This window comes from Nanorana parkeri, unplaced genomic scaffold (assembly GCF_000935625.1).
Source record: "Nanorana parkeri isolate BGI_ZX_2015 unplaced genomic scaffold, ASM93562v1 scaffold783, whole genome shotgun sequence".
Classification (NCBI taxonomy): domain Eukaryota; kingdom Metazoa; phylum Chordata; class Amphibia; order Anura; family Dicroglossidae; genus Nanorana; species Nanorana parkeri.
This window is the reverse complement of record NW_017307051.1, coordinates 29,048-50,353: the sequence shown is the minus strand read 5'-3', so window position 1 is coordinate 50,353 and position 21,306 is coordinate 29,048. Positions and strand designations below refer to the sequence as shown.

At 42.0% G+C, this 21,306-nt stretch overlaps 1 protein-coding gene across 1 annotated transcript in view; it reads left to right on the top strand.

Annotated features, from left to right (window-relative positions):
* The window catches only part of MYLIP (myosin regulatory light chain interacting protein), a 28,901-nt gene that overhangs the window by 613 nt on the left and 6,982 nt on the right, over nucleotides 1-21,306 (top strand). The window contains exons 2-4 of the mRNA XM_018564791.1: nucleotides 10,087-10,277; nucleotides 19,233-19,404; nucleotides 21,294-21,306. The exon at nucleotides 21,294-21,306 is cut by the window's right edge and continues 199 nt beyond it. Of these exons, the coding sequence (XP_018420293.1) occupies nucleotides 10,087-10,277; nucleotides 19,233-19,404; nucleotides 21,294-21,306 (376 nt within the window). The remainder of the gene's footprint in view (nucleotides 1-10,086; nucleotides 10,278-19,232; nucleotides 19,405-21,293) is intronic.

Genomic DNA, 21,306 nt, shown 5'->3' with positions numbered 1-21,306 from the left:
TCCCCCCCCCCCATGTGTCTGTACACCTGTATACGCCATGTATGTGACGTTTACATGCCAGCCAGGAGTGATTCCCCTAATGTGTCTGTACACTTGTATATACCATGTATATGATGTTTCTATGTCATCCTTCCTGATGTGTCTGAACACCTGTATATATCGTGTATGAGATGTTTGCATGTCAGCCAGGAGTGATCCCCCTGATGTGTCTGAACACCTGTATACATCATGCATGTAATGTTTACATGTCGTCCAGGTGTGATCCTCCCGATGTGTCTGTCAGGAATGACCCCCCCATGTGTCTGTAAACATCATGTATATAATGTTTACATGTCTGCCAGGCAAGGTGAGATTGGGAGCAGCAGATTAGCCTTCAGAGTCACCAGAGTCTGCTTTCTTCTTTTCCCTCCAAGTTCTCATGAGTTGATACTTCACTATCTTGACCAGTAGGCTGGTTTTGTTGTGCGTGCGTGTATTCATTATTGCTTTTATTGATGCTTCTGCTTCTTCAACCATTTCTGGTTGGTATCCAGACTGTACTAGAGATGAGCATACATTGCTCAAGTTTTGCTGACTTGGCTGAAATTCGACTGGTATGTGGTTCTCCTGGTACCACTGTGTTTGAAAAAGTACATTTTTCAATCAACTTTTGTTGAAGAAGCTGGTCCAAAAATTGTCAACTGAACAGACGGAGTCTCTCTTTGGGTATGTTGACAGCTGCGAGCAGCAGCTGTCAGAATACAATAGCCAGCAAAGGGAAATCCCTCCCCCCCCCAGCCATACTATTGGGTATGATCTGTATATTTTTCGTACTCTTTGCTTTCTACCACCAGCCTCCCATCCCTGGGTCTTCACCTATAGGGGGAATTGATCACAACTGCAGCAGACAGTATCTGGAGCAGTTGTCCATAGTAACCAATCAGCTTCTAGCTTCAGTTTGTTCAGTAAAGCTTTGAAAATGGAAAAAAAGAAGCTTACAGGCTACATGATGTTCCAGACTCTGCATGCTCCAGTTTTAATACATTTTCTCATGTATATGTAGAAAACAAGATTTTATATATGTAATCTTAAAGCCAATCTTGACATTGAACCAAAAACCTGCTCTACAAGGGTTAAGTGCTTGTTTATGCCTAGGTGACTGGAGAAAAGCACTTTTCATTACCAGATTACTGCTCCCCCAGCAGTCAGTGCTCACCCCTCTCTCCCCTCCACTACGGCTGGAATGCCCCTATGTCTAATGCAGGCCTACGGAACCCGCATTAGATACGATGATGTCAGAGGTCCTTAGACCGCCAGAGCCTTGGGGAGGACCCAGGGGGCTGTGGGGACCCATCTTGCATCTTGGATGGATCCGCTATATGTGGTGATATGGTAAGTAAAACAGCCTTTTTCATGTCCCCTAGACATAAATGAGCACTTAACTTAGTTTTTGTTTTGTTTGCTGGAGATATTCCATCTGAACCTCAACATAAATAATACCAGCTAGTGTCTCATATGTGTGTTGCTTTTTTGCTGCCTTGCTTTATTTTCTTTTTAACCTTGTGATCCTACCTCCCCTGGATCATGTAATCCTGAGGTGACAATGTTCACTTGCATGTCAGTCTACACAGGAGTAGAGTTGTCACCCTAGGAAGTCCCCTCCCTCTGCAGCGTACAAGCAGCTTGCTGCTATCAGTATGACTCCCAGCTTCACAATCGGCCTTTTTGCAGCTGCAGGGCAGCCGTAGGCTCACAGTCCAGAAGCAGGCACAGAAAGCCTGTGAGCTGTGCATAGCACACTGAAAATGAGGCCAAATAAAAAGGTTTCTTACAGGGCTATTCACTAAGGGTGAAGAGTTTGGAGAAGGCAGGAGAAGGGAACAATCTAGGACAACATATCTGGACTGGAAAGTGAGCTGAATTGGAGAATTTTTCCAAATCAGCTATGTTGTCCTAGATTGTTCACTTCTCCTGTCTTCTCCAAACTCTTCACCCTTTTGTGAATAACCCTGATAGTCTTTTCTCATAAAGGTTTAAGTATACTTTAAACTAGAATACATATGTTTACCATAATGTTTATTTGGACAAACCCAGGGTTTTTCAAAATTTTCCGTGAAACTAATAATAAGATTTTACTGGGGCCTGCCACGAAACACAACACTTTATCAAGGCCATCGTTCAGCTCATTGTAATCTATGAGCAAACAGATGAGATGAAATGTTTTCTCCTATGTAAATAGGCTTCTTCGTAGAATGTTTGTTCTTGGATTGGTTTCTGAAAAATGTTCTCAAACTGTAGGAAAAGAACAGTCTTAAAGTATATCTGAGGCTATTTTTTATTTTGTTTTCTTTTTGACAAGTGGCTAAAACACATCATTATGACTAATTCATGTTATTATTAGGGATTTTCGGATACCAATATCTGTATCGGTGCACTATTCACTCATTGGCATTTCCACGAGAACTACCAGGGTTACAGCTGAGACTGGGCTCTGGCGCTGCACCACTGTCCTGAAATCATTAGTCTGTATTGCTTGAAAAACTGTCACATGACAAAAAAGGAAAACTTATCAGTAATTGGTATCTGTGAGTACTTGGACAAGAATCAGTACTTGTACTTGGTCTGGAAAAAATGGTACCTGTGCATCCCTAATATTTATACTGTATATAAAACAAATCATACATTTAAGCAGGCCCCATAGCCAATGCTCCTTAAAAATGGCAGCTGCCTCCTAACCTTTGAGTGTTTCTCTAGTCTAGTCTTGGAGCTGGAAAAGTGTCAGTACTTGTACCTGAACATCCCTAATTATTATTTTATTTCCTGTGTTCTCTTGGAGGGTTGTGTACTGTTAACCTAACAGGAAGTGAGAATAAAGCTGGCCATACACTTAGATTTTTTTTTTTCTTCATTCAGCTTGCAGGCTGAACAACAAAAAAATCCAACAGATTTCTCCATGCGCACTGATCCTTATGGATGGCATAATATCCAGCTGGGCATTTGCATGTCAGCTGATTAGCTGCCATCACTGTTCAGCTGAAAGGTTTCCACCCAACCCCTTCGATTTCCTGATTGAAGGATGTCGGATGGAAGAGGCTGTGGGCAGGTCCACCCCCTTTCCACCCAGCCCCCCCCCCCCCCCCCCCCCCCCCCTCCCCGACCATACACTGAGTGAATTTTACTGGTTCTTGAACAGCCGGCCAGAATTCACTTTGTTTTGGCTTAAATCTCTCTAAAGTGAGGGAAATTGCTTCTTATCTGTCACCAGAACAGGTGTCCCCATGTGAAACTTGAAGAAGCAAAATGTCCTCAGTACACCGGCGGAAGAACTGGTCAAATGAACCTCTTTTATTGACACGTGTCGTCACACCGATAACATTGCTATTGTTGTGACAACATGTGTTAATAGACGTTTATTTGACCCATTCTTCCGGTGTGCTAATGACATTTTGCTTCTTCGATTCCCACCTCCAAAGAGGCTTCCAGTAAGGAGTGCGGTGGAATATTCATTGGACCCATGTGACCCTTTTCCCTCTGTTCCTGTTCTGGTGATGACTCACAATTAGGATTTTCCTTCACTCTCCACCACATTGACATTCAGGATAAACAGACGGTGAATCTCCCAAATGGGGCAGATGGCGGTAGAAATATGACAGGGGCTCTAAGGGAGTCAGTTAATTGTTTCCGATTCAGCTGCATGCCTGAACATATATTGTATTCCAGCTATGAATAATAAAGTTCTACCCAGAGCTTCTTATATCTGTAAAGGTGGCCATACACTGTACAACCCTCGCAAGACTTTTGTCTTGCAAGGGTTGTAAAGTAATTTAAACGTACGATCTGTCAATCTTGGACAGGCAGATCGTACTTTCGACCATTGCAAGCCCGCCCCCCTTAGGGACGGGCTTCCGATGACTGCAAACGGGCAGCGTGCGCACACCGGCCCGTTCGGCAGTTGTCGAAATCGTACGATTCTCGGCAGGCTTTCCAACCTGCTCGTTCGACGGAAGACGTGCGACCGTACACTAGAAACGGTCGCACGCCTTCCATACACTTTGCGATTATCGTACGATCGCAGGATTTCCAGCGATTCTCGTACGATAATCTTACACTGTATGGGCACCTTTACTTCGTTATGTTGGCAATGTGTGTTATCAAGTCTCACAGGTTGCACAAATTGTGATTCCTCTGGGTCCAGTTTGGAAAATGCTGCAGCAGATTTATGTTGTCTGTTGATTAGAATCTTTTATTTCATTTAATAACTAACACCTAATCCATATTTCCTCTTTATTATTGGAAGCATGCTTTCTTGTCTATCCTTCATTAGGAAAATGAGACCAAAACTTTCGTAGTTCGGGATGTTTCAATGTTCACTTGGCTCGCCTGTTAGTTCTAAAAGCATAAACAATTTAACTGGAGACTGTTTGCATGCAGTGATCTCACTTTTTCAGGGCAGGAATTTATTCTCAGTGATTCACACTTGTTTTCAAGTTCATACAGTTCCCGTATTGCGCTTCTCTGCTGACTCCACTTGACATTGTGAAGAATCTTTATGGAGTATGTTTAACAAGGTTACTGGAGTTCAGCTGTATTTCCACATATCTTTGCAATGTCCATTGTTGTATAAAGAAAGAGTCCTTTTTTTTCTTTATTAAAATGTCCAAAGTTAGAATGTTAATAGTAAGGCGCTGATAGTGCTATTGGCTTCTATTTTCCTGTATCGTCTTGTAACATTGATGCCATCCACCTGTCTGTAGTAAGTAGACACCAGAAAAAAGGGCTACCTAATCAATGGTTAGTGATCCGATAATCTACATTGTAGCCTCCAGTAACCCTAATGGACACAAACCTCGGTACATGACTGCTGTGAAGTGCACCATTGAACTCCCTATGGTCCAGCAGAATCATGCACTGTGTTTGGCAGGATTTAATGTACAAGTGGTGGAGATCTTACAGTAGATCATTTGTTCAGCATTGTGGGATGCAGTTTGCAAAGTTAAACATTCCTTCTAAGAGGAATATCAGCGGACTGCTAAGGTAGTTTTGGGGATTGCTTGTGCTTGAAGTTTCCACTTTTGAAGAAATCACACAGGAGATAATTAAGAGGGCTGCCATTACAGGTCCCTTCATGTAAAATTGTTGGGGCTGGTCGCCTTCCAGAGAGAGCTTCTTCTATTGCTGGGAGCTGTATTTGGAACCTGTATGATTTTAAAGCTGTATTTCTGTTATGACATGTTTACTTTAAGGAGCCATTTCCACCTTGCCCATTCAAGGAAAATTGACAGCGTCTTTAAGGTCCCCCAACCCAGTTATTGTGACCTTTTGCAGTTAGCACTAAGGTCCATAGTATAGGCTGGTTTTGGAAGCAGTGAGTTGAGCCTAATAGTGTCAGGGGAGCCCTTTTACCATGGTTGTAATTTTCAAATTTCTTTGAATTTGGTTTAAGATGAAACGAAACTCTGAAGTGAAACCTTAAATATGCATTCGTGTATCCTAAGGCTCCATTCACATATAACGTTTGATTTCCTGCATGGTTTTCCGTGTGGAAGACTGCACGGGACACAAACGCTATATGTGAACAGCTGCATGTATTCCGCTCGTTTGTGACTTTTATATACGTGTGGAATCTTCCGGATTATCACGCTTGCACTATTTTGGGATCGTTAAACAATGCACATTATAAGGGCATTGTTTTTTTCTGTTAGGAGTGACTCTGCGCCTATTCGTACAGCCAAAAACGCGCGGACAGCTGCTCCAGTGTGTATGGAGCCTAACTATTAACAGAAATGTATCTTATTTGTGTATCAGCCAACACTTCCTTCTGGAGGGTGGCTACTTTTGTTCCCCATGGTCCCCGTGTGTTGTTAAACAGCCATCACTCCAAGATTGCTCCCGTGATAGGATACAATCTCACGTTTAGTTTACTTATTTGTATTGAGATTGTAGTCCATCACGGGAGTGAACTTGGAGCGGTGTCTACTTTACAAACAGGGACCTTGGGGCACAAAAGTAGCCACCCTCCAGAAGGAAGGAGAGTGCCAACACCACAGCTAGCTTTCTTTTTGCACTCATCTTTCAGCAGTTTGGTACATTTTAAACGTTTTTTTTGTACATTTAAAAAAATATATATAAGACCTACCCCGAAAATAAGCCCTAGTGTGTTTTTTTGAGAAAAAAAATATAAGACCGTGTCTTATTTTCGGGGAAACACGGTAGTAACATTTACTACACTTTAAATAAAGTGAGATACTTGGCATTAGTAGAACTTTGTGGCCAATTTGCTGCCATTGTAGGAACAAATGGTCAACAAAATGACAGTTGGCGGCTACATTTTGAGCCACAAGTCTAAGGCCCCATTCACACGTAGCGACATACCTTCTGCAGCGGACGGGATAGCGCGACTTTCGGGGCGACGGTAGCGCGACCTTCTCCGTCGGGCTCCATTAGAAAAAAGCAAAATCTGCCGAAAAAAGGGTCCTGTAGAAGCGACTTGCGACCGCGACGAGCGACATGGAGCTAAGACAGCTCCATTGAATATCATTAGTCGGCGACTACTCGCGATATCGCGCGGCAAAAATGCGCGATATCGTGGCGGAAATCGCGCGATATATCGCTACGTGTGAATGGGGCTTTAGACTGGAAAATATTGTTTTGACTGTCTTCCCTACATTTTAAACATTCTGCTGTTCCTGATATTTTTACAATTTAATTCTTGAATATCATTAAATCCTCTTAAACCTTCCAATCCGGGGACGTTATGTAACATATAGGTCAAATGTTTAATCTGCACTTGAAAATAGATTCTGTTAATTATATGTATTGAATGTTCTTTTAGCCTGTCTCTGTTACAAGTACATGGCTCATGTTGTAATATGAGCATCCAAAGAAAGTCAGGACGTTGCCTCTTATTCTTGCTATTGGTTAATTAGATCGTTGGAATGTCCATTGTAGGCTTTATTTTTTCTAGTATTGTCTTAGTGCAAGAATCCTTGCGATATTTTTAGCAACAAGCAGCCGCCTGAGTTGTTACTGTAACAGAAATGCATTTATTGGAACACTATGAAATCTGATTTTGCAGATGTCAGTGTCTTGCTATTCATCTGTTTATCTATCTTTACTAGAGCTGTCGGATACAGTTTGTAACGGATCACTGGAGTTTGGCACTAAAATGTGGGTGATATAAATGCAAACGTTTCTTTATTGGAGTTTAAATACTGGCTTGGGCCTGAACATGAGTAGAACCTATCTTTAAAGATCTTGACACCTGAGCTGTCAGGTCCACCAACCTATACAGCCATTAAAGGAGAACTATGGGGTCAGTGCTTTCCCCCATAGTTCTCCTAAGTAGGGCTGCAACAACTAATCGATTATTAAAAAAGTTGTCAACTTTTTCAATCATTGATTAATTGGCTTCTGATTAGTTGGCCCTGTTCACGGCTCCACACACGCTGCGTGCCGCACCTCCTCCCCACCTCACCCTGACCACTGCCAGACCCGCCCTCTTGCATCCACGCTCCACACGCCGCACCTCCTCTCCGCTTCATGCTCACCGCCTGCCCACATCCATGATCGGCACAGGGACGCGGGGAGAAGAAGTAAGGAGGAGCAGGCATGGGAGGATGACGGGCCCAATAGACAGGCCCGATCTCAGAAGCAAGTTGCTGGAAGAATGCTCGGGTAAGCCTGCACTTTCCCACACATGGTGCTCTATAATTTATTGCTGGGATTTGTTGTATTCCTATATAGCTGGTGGTATTCTGCATTGCGCTGTATAGAGGACTACAAATCCCAGCAATAACATTATACAGTGCAATGCAGAATACCGCCAGCTATATTGTACTATTGCTGGGATTTGTTGTATTCCTCTATAGCTGGTGGTATTCTGCATTGTGCTGTGTAACGTACTATTGCTGGGTTTTGTAGTCCTCTAAAGCCGGTGCCATTCTGCATTCATTGCTGTATAATTATACACTTTTTCATTTTTCACCACTTTTTTTTTTTTTTTCTTTTTCTTTTTTAACTATACCGTCGGCTACGGCTCGCGGTATACTGAGATGCCGCAGCCGGGACGGATCCCGAAATTGCTGCCGAGATCCACCCAGCTGTGGGATTGACAGCTGGCTCTGCCTATCCATACGTGTTAGTTTGTCCCCCCTCCTCCCTGGCACAAAGCCTGCAGAAGACACTTGGCCAACATCTTCCACTGGCATCAGACAAGGAGCTCTGCAGACATCATGGCTCCTGCTGCTTATAATCTAACTGAAAGACTGAGGCATGGCTGCTGAATCTGACTATAGGGTTACATGCTTGCCATGCATTGGCACAGCATCCTATGGCTCCTAAGTCAGGAGAAGAGACGCAAACTGACCATGGTTATGGATCTGCTTCCATGCCCAGCATGGTCAGTTTGAAATGACAGCCCAAGGGAACTGGCGAGATCACCAGGTATTAAGCAAAATCGGCAGTCAAAACTTTACGTCTACATGTAATAGGAAGCGAATGTATAACGCATATATGGAGTTTTAAGGTTTAGGTTAACAAACACAATAACAACATATTGTTGATGCAGTGATGAGATATCAAGGTTTTGTTGGGGTAACTTTTCACTTTAGTAGCATCTTTTAGTCATTTGGGATTGTATATCCCAATCAGACACCACAGTTGTGACTTTTATGTATTCTGATCATACTTATACAGGGTCATCCAATGACTGGCCTGATCTCTAATGCATCAGATCACCTATCTCACATTTAATTGGGGTTTGGTGCCATTACCTCCAGTTTACAAAACTGTGCAAAAGCTGTAAGTAAAGTGTATCTGTATCATTCTGTGTTGCACAATATACCCTGTATCTAAAGGCAAACAAATTCTGTCCGCATCTGAAGCCGTTATCAACAACATTCTTTTAAACAAGGTTGTTGGCCTAGGATAGTCTCGTAAATCAAACTATTCATATTAACACAGTGCTGCAATGATTTGTTTATTTGAGGGCATATTTGCACGTATGTGTAGTACATTGAACATGTGCCAGCTTGTCTCTTTCAAGACAAAGATACATCTGATTGTCTGCCTTTGCAGGAAAAGTAGGTTTTTCCTGCTGTGACTTTGAATTGTATGTAACCATAATGTAGTTCCCATACCTCGAAAGACCTTTTGTATGTCATAGAGCTTGATGAATTAATTTGAGGTTTGCTATCCACATACTATATACAACTAGCATGGTTTTCATTGAATGTGAATGGCGTGCGTACATGGGCATTATTTTCCAACGTGTGAAATTTGTCTGACACTGGAATTTTAACTGTACAGCTTTAGTTATTGACATGCATGAATCTTAAAGTAGCATTAAGGTCTGGGTGTTTTTTTACGTTGATGCATTCTCTGCATTAGGGTAAAAATGGCCCCCCACCGCCGGTCCAAAGAGATCCTCCGTTCCCCGAACCTCCGGGTTGTGGGGGGAGGATACTGACAGCAGAGGAGCCATAGGCTCCTTCTGCCATCAAAGAGCGTAGGGCAGTGGCCTGCCCCAGGGCTGTGTGTGTCTATGGACGCACACAGCCACTGCGGAAACGAGCGTGCACGGTTGCCTCCATTAGAACAATGGTGGCACCCGTGCAGGGGGAAGTGCGCTGCAGGGAGCCACTAGAACACGAGGAATTAGGAACTTTTAAAGAATAAAATCAACAGTCTCCAGCAAAGGAGGGTCTCCTTAAAGGAAAAATAAAGAAAAAGTTAGGCTTTAATTCACCTGCCCAATATCCAGTTCATCTGATTCTGCAAGCTGTCAATCTATTTGAATTATTTCTTCATTTGTTGGTAAGCTAAGAATAAGTGTTGCACAGTTTAAAGGAGTGTATACCACAGTAGTTCTTCCAAAAAGAAGCAGAATTCACAATTTTATATAAATCATTCCCTATTCATTTAGAGTATTCTTACTTCTTGTTACTGGTGAATGTACCCTAATGGTTGTTCTCAACATGCACCTCATGTATTTACAGAATTGAAGGTTCGAGCTGTACTTGTTTTTAAATGGTCTGTTTCAGAATGTTAACGTTTTAAAATAGAAAACTGAGCGTGTCCCTTTTTAAAACCTTCTTTCTTGATTTGTAGGTGTGCAAGCGGCTGGGCATTATTGAAGTGGATTACTTCGGCTTACAGTTCAGTGGTAACAAAGGAGAGAATTTGTGGCTGAATCTGCGAAATCGAATATCTCAGCAAATGGACGGCTTGGCTCCATTTAGAATGAAGTTAAGAGTCAAATTCTTTGTGGAGCCCCATCTCATTCTCCAGGAGCAGACCAGGTAAATTCCAATGTGATTAGATGAGTAATGGTGGTCTATACATTTAACTCTTCCGTAGCTGGCTCACTTTTGGCGTCTCGGATGTCAGTGTTTCCTTATTTAACTGTGTGCTGAATGGCATATTATGGACTCAAAGTTTACCAAATACCCACCAGACCATAATTATTCAGAGAAGAAAAAGATCTATAGAACAAATGGCATTTTTCATTCTGCATGTCTGAAATTATTTTCTCAAATGTTTATCAAATCGATGGATTAACTAGATCGCTAACCCCGTTACTAGGACACACAAATGCAATATTACTAATGAAGCTATTAATATAAAAATAAAGCTGCTTGAATGATAACAAATGTCTAGATTTAGGGCTCAATTAAAGCAGCCGTATGGCCAAACCAGTGCTCGAAACTGCTGCGCCACTTTAAATTACAGTGGTGTGCTTTATGAATATGCATTGCACTCTTCAGAAGGTGAGCTTTCCTCCAATCACAGTGCTCCCCTCTACTGTGTTAAGCATGGAAAACTCAGTTGGGGCTCCACACCATAGCCTGCTTTTTATAAATGGAACGTAATACGAGGGCCCCTGTGTGCATAACCTGGTGGTGTGTATGTTTATAGAATATATACATAGCTATAATAGCCATATCTCTGCCCATAGTTCAACTTTTAAATACCGTATTTGCCGGCGTATAAGACGACCCCCCTACTTTTTGTGTTACAATATAGGTTTTGGGCTATACTCGTATAAGACGAGTATAGCCCAAAATAATGTTTAAATGCACCCACTAACATCCATGGCGGTTATCCCGAGTGTGGCTCGGGGTTAATTTTCAGTATCATAAGCGGTAACAATCGGGATTACAGTCTCTTACCTTGTCCACGATCCCCGCTGTGTCCTCCGTCTTCCGCTGAGTCAATTACGGCAGGCTTTGTATTCATTAATACAAAGCCTGCTGTGATTGGCTCAGCACGGTATACTGTATGTAGCCGAAGCTACATACAGTATACCGTGTCCTTCTGTATGTACCCGGCGTATAAGACGACCCCCGCTTTTTGGGGGATGTTTTAAGGTTTCAAAACCCGTCTTATACGGTACTTGCGGCATCCTACTCTAATAAATCTAATAAATAAATGACTGATGTTCAGTTTGTGTATGTGCATTGGAGCTGGCTAAGTGGATTGCATGAAAAGTGAACCACTAGGTAACTTTATGGAAGTTTAAAGGAGAATTACTAGGGGAGTAAAATGTACTCCTCCCAATACTTTGAGCCAGCTGTCACATGCCAACTCTATAGATTGGGAACTGAGCGATCACACACTGCTGATCGCTCCGCTTACGGCTTCTCCCTGCAGAGGGCAGTAACTATCATGTCATCGCTCCCCGCAGGGATCCCCCTCCCCTCTTTGTTCCTCCAGTGCTTCCTGGCACTGGAGGAACAGACAGACGGGTAGAGGTGGGCACAGCTGGATCTTGAGAGGCAGAGCTAGCTGTCAATCAGGCAGCGGGGTGAATCCCGACAATATTGTTTGGATCATTCCTGGCTGCAGTGCAGGTCTGTGCTGTCAGCATTTAGTTGGCAGTAGCCCGCTGTTTTACTAAGTTTGCGTCACAAGAGAACATTCGTGAATGTACTCCTGTGACCTAAAAAAAGTTTTGGCTTTAGTTCTCTTTTAATAAAACCTGATACAATATAACTATGTATTCCTTCTGGGTTTTTTTTTTTTTTTTTTTGTCACGTTAAAGCAGCTCTGTGAGTATAGCATAATGGATAATTTATTGTCTGTTCTGGAACGATCACTCAAATGGCAGCCGGCTTCCTGTAAGCATTTCTGGAACAAAAGAAAGTAGAATTCACAAAGCCCTCAGTCAGAAATTGTGTCACAGGACTTGTTGGATGTTTTTATCAGGACTAACAAACTATACTAAAACTATATATTTACTTTGAATACATTGTGCAAAAATTGGTTCCAGTAAAGCAGAAAACCTTTTAGGTTTCATTGTTGACTTCATACTAGATATAGCAGAGCACAAAGTCTGCCCTGCAGTAACCTCATGTAGCAGACAGTGTTATTATAGGTCATTCACAACCACAAGTACAGCAGAGCAGGAAACTCCCCTCCCTTAAAAACCGCTGAGCTTTTTTCCAGTGCTGGGTGCCAGATAAGTCTGTTTTTTGTTCAGGAAGTATGTTTCGTATACATGCCTGAAACCTTTCCGTCCCAGAATGCCCAAACTGGTTAGAGGGAGAAAGACTGCCTGCCTCTCTGTCTCCAATACAGTCATTCCAGCATGTGTATAATACATGCATGTATTCTGTTTTTGAATCCTGAATTATTTATGATTGCTGCAAGCGGGTTTTTATTTTAAAAACACATTGGAAAGGAAAGCAGTAGGTTAAGTTTATTTATGGCCCCATGGAAATGTAAAAAAAAAAAATACACGATAAGGTCTTAATACCTAATGCAAAAATAAACTTCATTGGGGGTATTTACTGAAATGGAGCAGACTGAATCTGGAGCAGCCATGCATAGTAATCAATCAGCCTCTATCTTCAGCATTTTCAGTTAAGCTTTGAAAATGTAAGCTAGACAGTGGCGTCACAAGGGGGGTGCGGCCCGCACCCGGGTGTCACCATTGCAAGAGTGACACCAAAATTACTGCTTTGCTTTTTTATATCTTCTGTAGGTTTTCCCAAAGTTTTGATTTATTCATTTTGTTTTGCTTTAAACCACAAATGTGTTCCTATTCCTTTTTGCTGCCCAGTTCAGTGTAACGTCTCATAGCTAAATATTTATCTGTTTGCTATTTGCAAGCCTTTAGAGGAAGTCATATGACTTCAGTATATGATGACATGGTGTAACTGTGGGTCATTGACTCTGAGTAACCTCCTGTAATAACTACTTGCTGAAGATGTAGAATATAGATTGCTGTAATAGGACATCACCTGTTAGTGGTATTATAACAAACTGGGAACAACAGCAACCCAGCCACGAAGTGGTAGGCCAAATGACAGATCAGGGTCAGCGCATGCTGAAGCTCACAGTGCGCAGCTGTCGCCAACTGTCTTCAGAGTCAATAGCTACAGACCTCCAAACTTTGTGTGCCCTTCAGATTGGCACAACAACAGTGCGTAGAGAGCTTCATGGAATGGGTTTCCATGGCCGAGCAGCTGCATCCCAGCCTTATATCACCAAGTGCAATGCAAAGCGTCGGATGCAGTGGTGTAAAGCACGCCGCCACTGGACTCTAGAAAAGTGGAGATGTGTTCTCTGGAGTGACCAATCACGCTTCTCTGTCTGACAATCTGATGGACGTGTCTGGGTTTGGCGTTTGCCAGGAGAACGGTACTTGCCTGACTGCATTGTGCCAAGTGTAAAGTTTGGGGGGGGTGTTATGGTGTGGGGTTGTTTTTCAGGGGTTGGGCTTGGCCCCTTAGTTCCAGTGACATTTTTTTGGAGTGGGGCTGTCAGTATGTTGGCTGCGGTGTGCATTTTCGCTGCGTTTTTCACGCGTTTGTGCACAATGTGACATGCATTATTTTCTCTGTCCGGAACTGTAGCCCATAAAACACATAGAGATACATTGGGATGCATTTTGGGTGCAGGAGCACACGGTTTTGTTCCGGACACAATTCGGACGCCGTGTGAACAAGCCCTTAAAGTTCCTCTTCGTTGGCATAAAATTAAGAAGGGGAAAAAAAACCACTCCACTTTAAGCAAATATCACATGGTCTCTGGCTATAAGGAATATTGTGCTTTTTTTCATGTCAAAATAGACTGCGGTCTAAAACATCCAGCTTACTAGACTTGGAATAAACTGATGAAATCAACCTGCATACATAATGTTGAAATATAGCTGTCCCCTTGTATTTATGATTACAACCGCTTGTTTTTTAAAACGCACAATGATTTTTCATATGTAAATAATACATTTAAAATGCTTTTATAGTTCTCCTCCTTTTTAAAAAAAACATTTTTAAAAACCTTCACGCTGTTAATAGACCTGCAGGGTTTGTTCTACTTAAAGTAAAATCTCTTTATTAAAGGCCTGGCCTGTCTTCTTGGGCAGTTACTGTATACGCTGTACAGCTGCTGAGTTGATGTACTGTATGAAGCTGTTGTTCAGCGTCTGACCTTCCCTCTGTAATGTAGGGGAAAGGTTACTACAGTGCACGCAATACGGCAGCGTGTAATTGGAGAGCACCAGGTGCACAGAGCCTTTCTCCTCCTCTATTGTGGCTGCTGCTCATGTATCCTCTATGGACAGCATTTCCTTTTGTTACTGTTTTTCATATTCAAGCCAATTAAAAGTGGCATTTGGTAACATCTGACTACATAGTCACCTAACTCATTCAGGTAGTCAGGACTGCTCTTTAATTCCTTGTACAAATCAGTATGTTTTCGAACACATTTCATCTTGGCACACATTATAGAATTCCAATATTTGGAATTTAGCTTTTATTTATTTACTCAGAAAATGTCACCTAATTTAAGGAAAGCTGCTCTGGGGATCTCGGTTAAAAGGAACCTGTCACGACAGAAATATTGTAACTGCCAGGTTGCAGGGTTATCGCCCTGATCCTTGCTTTTACTTTGTTGTATGTCAATGAACTGGAACAAGCTTGTGTATATTGGCTGTCCCAACATGCCTTTAAAAATGCTCTGCTGACGGGTTCCCTTTAAGGTGATTTATGAACCAGCTGATCTTGTTTTTCTGATAATATTGCCAATTAGACGTTCCAACATTTTTGTTGGTATTATTTTCCATTTCCCTATTTCTATTCTAATGTATTTTCTTTCAGCAGAGATAAGTAGCTTTCCTTGTGGTGGATGTGCCGCAGAAAGTAATTATTTGGTCAGTCTTTATAGATGGAGCCCCATTGCAAGTTAGGAAACTGCAAGCTGTAGAGTTACACAGTTATCTATACTACCTTCAGACTCGCAACCTCTTGTAGATTGTCATAGCTTTGCTAGTCGTACACAGAAAGACCTTTCACCTTTGTTGCACACCCCACATTTACTTTTTGGTAAATCTTACTTAATGAACGGATCGTTCCATTTTCTGACCACAGTAGGTTTTACACCCAGGTCAAAGCAAAGTTCCCTACCGGCTAGTTTTTTGGAGTTTGAACTCCAGTTAAATGGCTGTAAACAGAGGGTTCAAATATACTGCAGTTGGTTTTACTAGCCAAAGTATTCTTCTTTTGGTCCAGCTAGTCCAGAGATTTACATGGCCAGGTTGGTGACCTCACTTTACTGCAGCAAAACAATAAAGTTTTAGTCACCTTCCTTCCCACAGTCTTGTCATTTTGAAGGTGATCTCTCCTTCAGCTTGTTCTATATGCCAGCGCACATAAATTAGAGCCCTTTCACATGTGCTTTCCGATCTGCCAGTTTTGCAGACGCCCCTGATCAGAAGTCCATTGGTCAATCCATTTCCAACCATTCAGCCCCCCCCCTCAGACCAGAAAAAACAAACAGATCAGACTATTATTGTGCCAGACCTGATTGTGCTGGATCAGAGGCAATTTGATGTAAATGGACACAAATTCCCTATAGACCAACATGAGTCCGCTAATTTTAGTGTTTTACCTCCAACGATGACATCCATTCTGAGGCTGATATACTGTATATATTCTGTGTATGTGCGTTAATTATACAACTCTCTGCCACTCTGGATGCCTTGTTGGATTCCCTATTTACTTGCTGATTACTACAAGTAATATTCAAGTACCAGATATATCGCTTAAAGGAGAACTATGAGTTGAGTGATTTATTCTCATTCTCGTAGTTAGAGCCGACGTGTGACGTTGAAACTGTCACACTTCGGCTCTGTTGATCGGGAAGTGAGCAAATACATACCGTCATTCACTCACTTCCCAATCATCTCCCTGCAGAGACTTCCGTCCCCTCTCCCAATCCCCTAGCTCTGAGTGGAGGAATGGTCAGGGGAAGGGGCGGGCACAGATGGCTTTGCCTCTAGATAGCCAGAGCCCGCAGTCAATCAACCAGCTGGGTGGATCTCGATAGTATTGTCGGGATCCATCCCAGCTGCGGCGCTCTCAGTATATAGCAAGCAATAGACCGCTATATACTGAGCTTTGGGTCAGGAGAGGAGGTTAGTATATGTCCTCCCGTGACCCTAAAGAGAACTATGGGATAGAAAGGTTACTTCATAGTTCTCTTTTTAAGTATCAGATTTTTTAATAAGTCTACTTTTTCTTCAGGTAATTCTATAATTTGAGGAATGGAATTCAGCAAAATTCAGGCTATTTTAACAGTCTGTTAGTTTAAATAATAAAATAAAGCCATTGAACATGCTGTTTGCTGTGTGATGCTTTTTTTGTGGCTGTTTGTCATAAGGATAGTAAGCACAAGTGTCTGTGTTAACAACCCGCTGAGAACAGCGGGTTGTATCTTTCTCCTGAGACAATGTTCAGCTGTGCAGACATTACAGCAGTAAAAGTTCTATCAAACAAACCTGTTTGCTGGTTTTACATTCTGTGGCTATTTTCTTGAACTGCAGCAGTCTGTAGAAAGACTGTTTGATGTGTGATCACAGAGCCTCAGCCACATATTATATGCTGTTGGAAAGGCAGAAATTCTGATGTCCCAGATGAGACATGTGTGAACACATTTTGTATGTAGTGATTAGTCACCTAATAAAAGCCGGGCAAGTCACTGAGGCTGAAGCTGCACCCACCAAACCTGTAGCACGATCTGAGAAAAGGCCTGCTAGAGTTTTAGGGAGATGTGCTTGTGACTCGGCAATACAAAGCAGTGGTTTTTTTTACACAATTTCTCAAATTAGTTTTTTGAATAATTTTCACATTTTACCAATGTGGGGAGGGGTGACAAGTCATTAAAACAAACGCTAAGTAGACCTTCATTACAATTCATACTTAAAACACATACATAAAACATTAGCTTTATTTTCATATGGATAATAATGAAGCAAATTCTGAGCCCTCTCACTTGAATTGCAGGCAAGTCTACATTACATGAACTCTGTCTACCATGAGCATTGTTGGTGTTTCAAGTCATGAGAGACTGTAGAATGTTTGAATGTTTAACTTTAAAGTGACACTAAACTCAGTTAAGGTACTTGAATGCATTTTTAAGGTTCAACACCTATTAACAAATATGTAGTTTGTGTATCACGCTGCTGTAGATCCTCAAATCATCTCTGGATTTATGCTGACACTGTCCTCCCTTCTGGAGGGTGGCTACTTTTGTTCCCCATGGTCCCTGTGTGTGTGTGTGTGTGTGTGTGTGTGTCATAAAATAGTCGCTGCTCCAAGTACAATCTCTTAGTTTACTGATTTGTGTTGAGATTGTAGTCCATCACGGGAGCGCGCTTGAAGCAGTTGTTGACATTCTGTGGTAGCCGGGCAGCAGCGCTCTTTAACATGCCCAATGTACATTAAAGGGTGAGTTCACTTTCCCAAGTAATTTGGGAAAATAATGGAATTCCCCGCTCAAATCTGGCACCTTCTTCCACCCCACCACCAACGCTATATTTACCGTTCCGCGCAGGGTGCTTCCCCTCCACCGTGTACTAGCTCTATCCCATACTGCCATCAAGCTCAGCCCTGCACTATGGATTTTGAACTTCTCTCGCAATTTGCGAGCAATCGGTCGCGCGGTCAGGCGACAGTGATGACCAATGAGAAACCCTTCTTGGCACGTTAAAATACAGTTAGGTTAAAATCATTTTTTGTATCACAACAAGGTAGATTGTCATGAGGGGCAAGTAGATTTGGACCCCGCTTTAGTCCTTTTACGGGTGTTTTTTTTTTTTTTACACAAAGTATACACCCCTGGTCCGCTGCCATGTTCAACATGGACTTTAGAGAACTTTGTAGTTTTAATAAAAAGAGGCTGAACAAGGCAGAAGAACCTATAGGAGCTAATGTTAGCTTTCTGGCAAATTCCTAAATTGGCCGGATGTGCTGAAACGGAAAGATGTGCTGAAAGTATGGTGGGGATATTTAACAATGACTCTTAAGGTGGCCATACACTTTACAACCATCGCGCAAGACCTTAGTCTTGCGATGGTTGTAAAGTACTTAAAAAAACGTACGATCTGCCCATCTTGGACAGACAGATCGTGCTTGCGAGGACGGCAAACGGGCAGTGTGCGCGTGCGCACACCGGCCCGTTCGTCAGTTGTCGAACCAGCAGGCCACTCACTCGCCGAGAATCGTACGATTCCCGGCGGGTTTTCTAGCCTGCTGGTTCGACGGAAGACGTGCGACCGTACAGTAGAAACGGTTGCACGCCTTCCATACACTGCACGATTCTCGTACGATCGCGGCAGTGCAGTGTATGGGCACCTTTTTATGTTCAATGTTTGTTTGCTCATTCTTGCTTGGGGCATCTTCAGAAGTAAGATAATTTGCGTCTTGACACAAAACAGTTGGTTTTGCTACCATCTTCTTGGGAAGGGTTCTGTTTCTCTGCTAAAGTATGGAGCCAGTTATAAGCAGATATTTGCACACTTGTTTGTGATTTCCAAGCGCAGGCTATAAAATTGGGGGCACATTTGCACTGTGGAGCCTGGTAACACTGCACATCACTTACCGCATACGCGGATTTTTAGACTCCTGGAATTTTTTTTTTCCTTTGTAAATGTATAAAAATGTATATGAATTTTACATATACAGCAAAGTGATGCATGTACTGCAAAGAGCAAGTTCAGGTATTACAGCAAGCAATCGGAAATCATCCTTTTTTTTTTTCTCCAGTGTTGACATGACTACACTGAAAAAAGTGTATAATGTCTCTAAATAAGTTCTGTGCTTTTTAAGCTGTTCTATAGTGGATGAGAATGTTGGTGGAAGTTTTATTTCTAATAATTTGTTTAGTTGTGTAATACTCAAATGAACTGAGCAATTTAATAAAAAAAAATTCTTGCCATATTTTATTGCAACTTTTCTTCTCTTCCTCTCTTGTAGGCACATGTATTTCTTGCACATAAAAGATGATCTCTTGGCGGGTCGTCTCCAGTGTTCACCAGAGCAGACGGTAGAACTGAGTGTGCTCTTGGGGCAGCTGGAATATGGTGATTATAATCAGAACACTGCCCAATACTGCTACCAGAGTTTGTGCTCCAAGGAGCTTGATACTGCCACTTTAGAAAGGTAAGTCTTTATTTAAACTTGCATTGTTCCTAATTTGTGGCATATAATATTTGTCTGTGAGTGTATGGGTTTTATTTTCAACAGTACTGTATTGGCTATTTTGCAATAGCAGACTTGCTATTACACCCGCCTGTTGCCAACCAGCAGAGGAGCATACCAGAGTAAGAACTTTCTCTCGGGTCCGCTTCTCCACTGATTAACCTGTGGGGGGCGAAGGCTCCCCTTCACTGCCATCACTAGTAGGGGTTGACCGATATCAAGCCCACTGCCTGCTGTTGACATTCACCTGCTGGCTGTGCAATCTTGCTGCCAGTAGATGAACACACAGCCCGGATACAAGGCTATGTGTTCATCTGCCGACACAAGATTCCACAGTGGGATGTAAGCAGAATATCGGTACCTGATATTGGTTATCTGCCTGAAAGGTGGCCCATAATCTGTATTGGTCCTGAAAAAACATCTGTCGACCCCTGATGCTGTTGACCTTCTCTCAAGGGCCCGTGTTTCTTATTTATCTTATTTTCTTTCTAGCTGTTCTGTCTTTTTTTTCTATTCTTCGTTACTATTTTTTTAAGTTTGATTTGCTTAGGCCTCTTATTTGCTTAGTAAGAAAATCATAATTGGAATTGCATATTCCTTGGTAATGTCCTGTCACTGTGGGATGCAGTTATTATTTTGCTGTGGGTAAATTAAAATGTTCATTTGGATTTGCTCTGAAGAGTTCATCTAGACGGTAAGGTCACTAAATGGTTTAAATATAGAACGTCTGTTCTGTTCTAGTTCAAATTACCTAACTTACACCTACTTAAAGTTTTCATCATGCAGAGCCTATTAATTTAGGAAAACCATTATCCTGTACAGCTAGCTACTGTAAACATAGGTGTGGTGAGCTGGAAGCTGTGTGCCTGCTGCACATAATGTTCGTTTTGTGGCAGGTTCCCTATTATGTCATGTGGCATATATCTATTTTTAGCAGTACTGCTGTCCTATTACATTTGAGCAAAAAAATAAACATACATACATACATACATACATACATGCATGCATTTTTTTTTACAAAAAGGGTTAGCATTCATTGACGCCAAGTAAATAGCAGTCAACATTTTACAGTGACAGGATTACAGGTTTTTAAAAGCCCACAACAATTGGCTACTGCTACGGGCCAGTCTGATATGTATGAATAGTGAAGTGTTTTGCAAGAGTACATTCAGCTTGATGGAATTCTTGCAGCCATAATCCTCAGATACACTGGCTTTCCTCACTCCTAGAAATAGAACAGTCAGATTGAGCTCAGATTTTTCATGGCTTTTTTTTTTTTGGTTTAAAGGGAATGTATAGTTTGAGTCGACTGACTCATTGAAAACAATGTACTCACTGTCTTTAACAGTTGTTTTAAATATATGTAAACTCAATAAACTATTGAAAGTGTATTTTATACTGAAAAATGTGGGTTTGATAAACTGTTGTGCTAATACGCGGTGTAGTAAATTGCAACGGCCACCATTTTATTCTACAGGGTTTATGCTTTCAGGACATCTATAATTCCGGGGGGAGTGGTTAAATTAAAAAAAGAGGCAAAAACAACTCTGGCAGGGAAATGGTTAAAATATAATCGATGGTCTTTATTCAAGCACTTTGTGTTCTTTGACATCTCTGTCCTTGTCTCCCCTTTGTGCTCCTTCGTTGTCACATAGGCTTTGATGCAGAATACAAGTAGCCGCATCTGCATTTCTTGTCGTTTTATGGTCCATGCAATCTCTTGTAATAATAATGAGATTGTGCTGCAGCAATGTGTGCATGCAGTGGGCCATTTTCCCTTTTTTTAAAAATATATTTATACTTGATGAGAGCAAATCCGCAAGGAGAGATTAGCAGGGGATCTTAAATG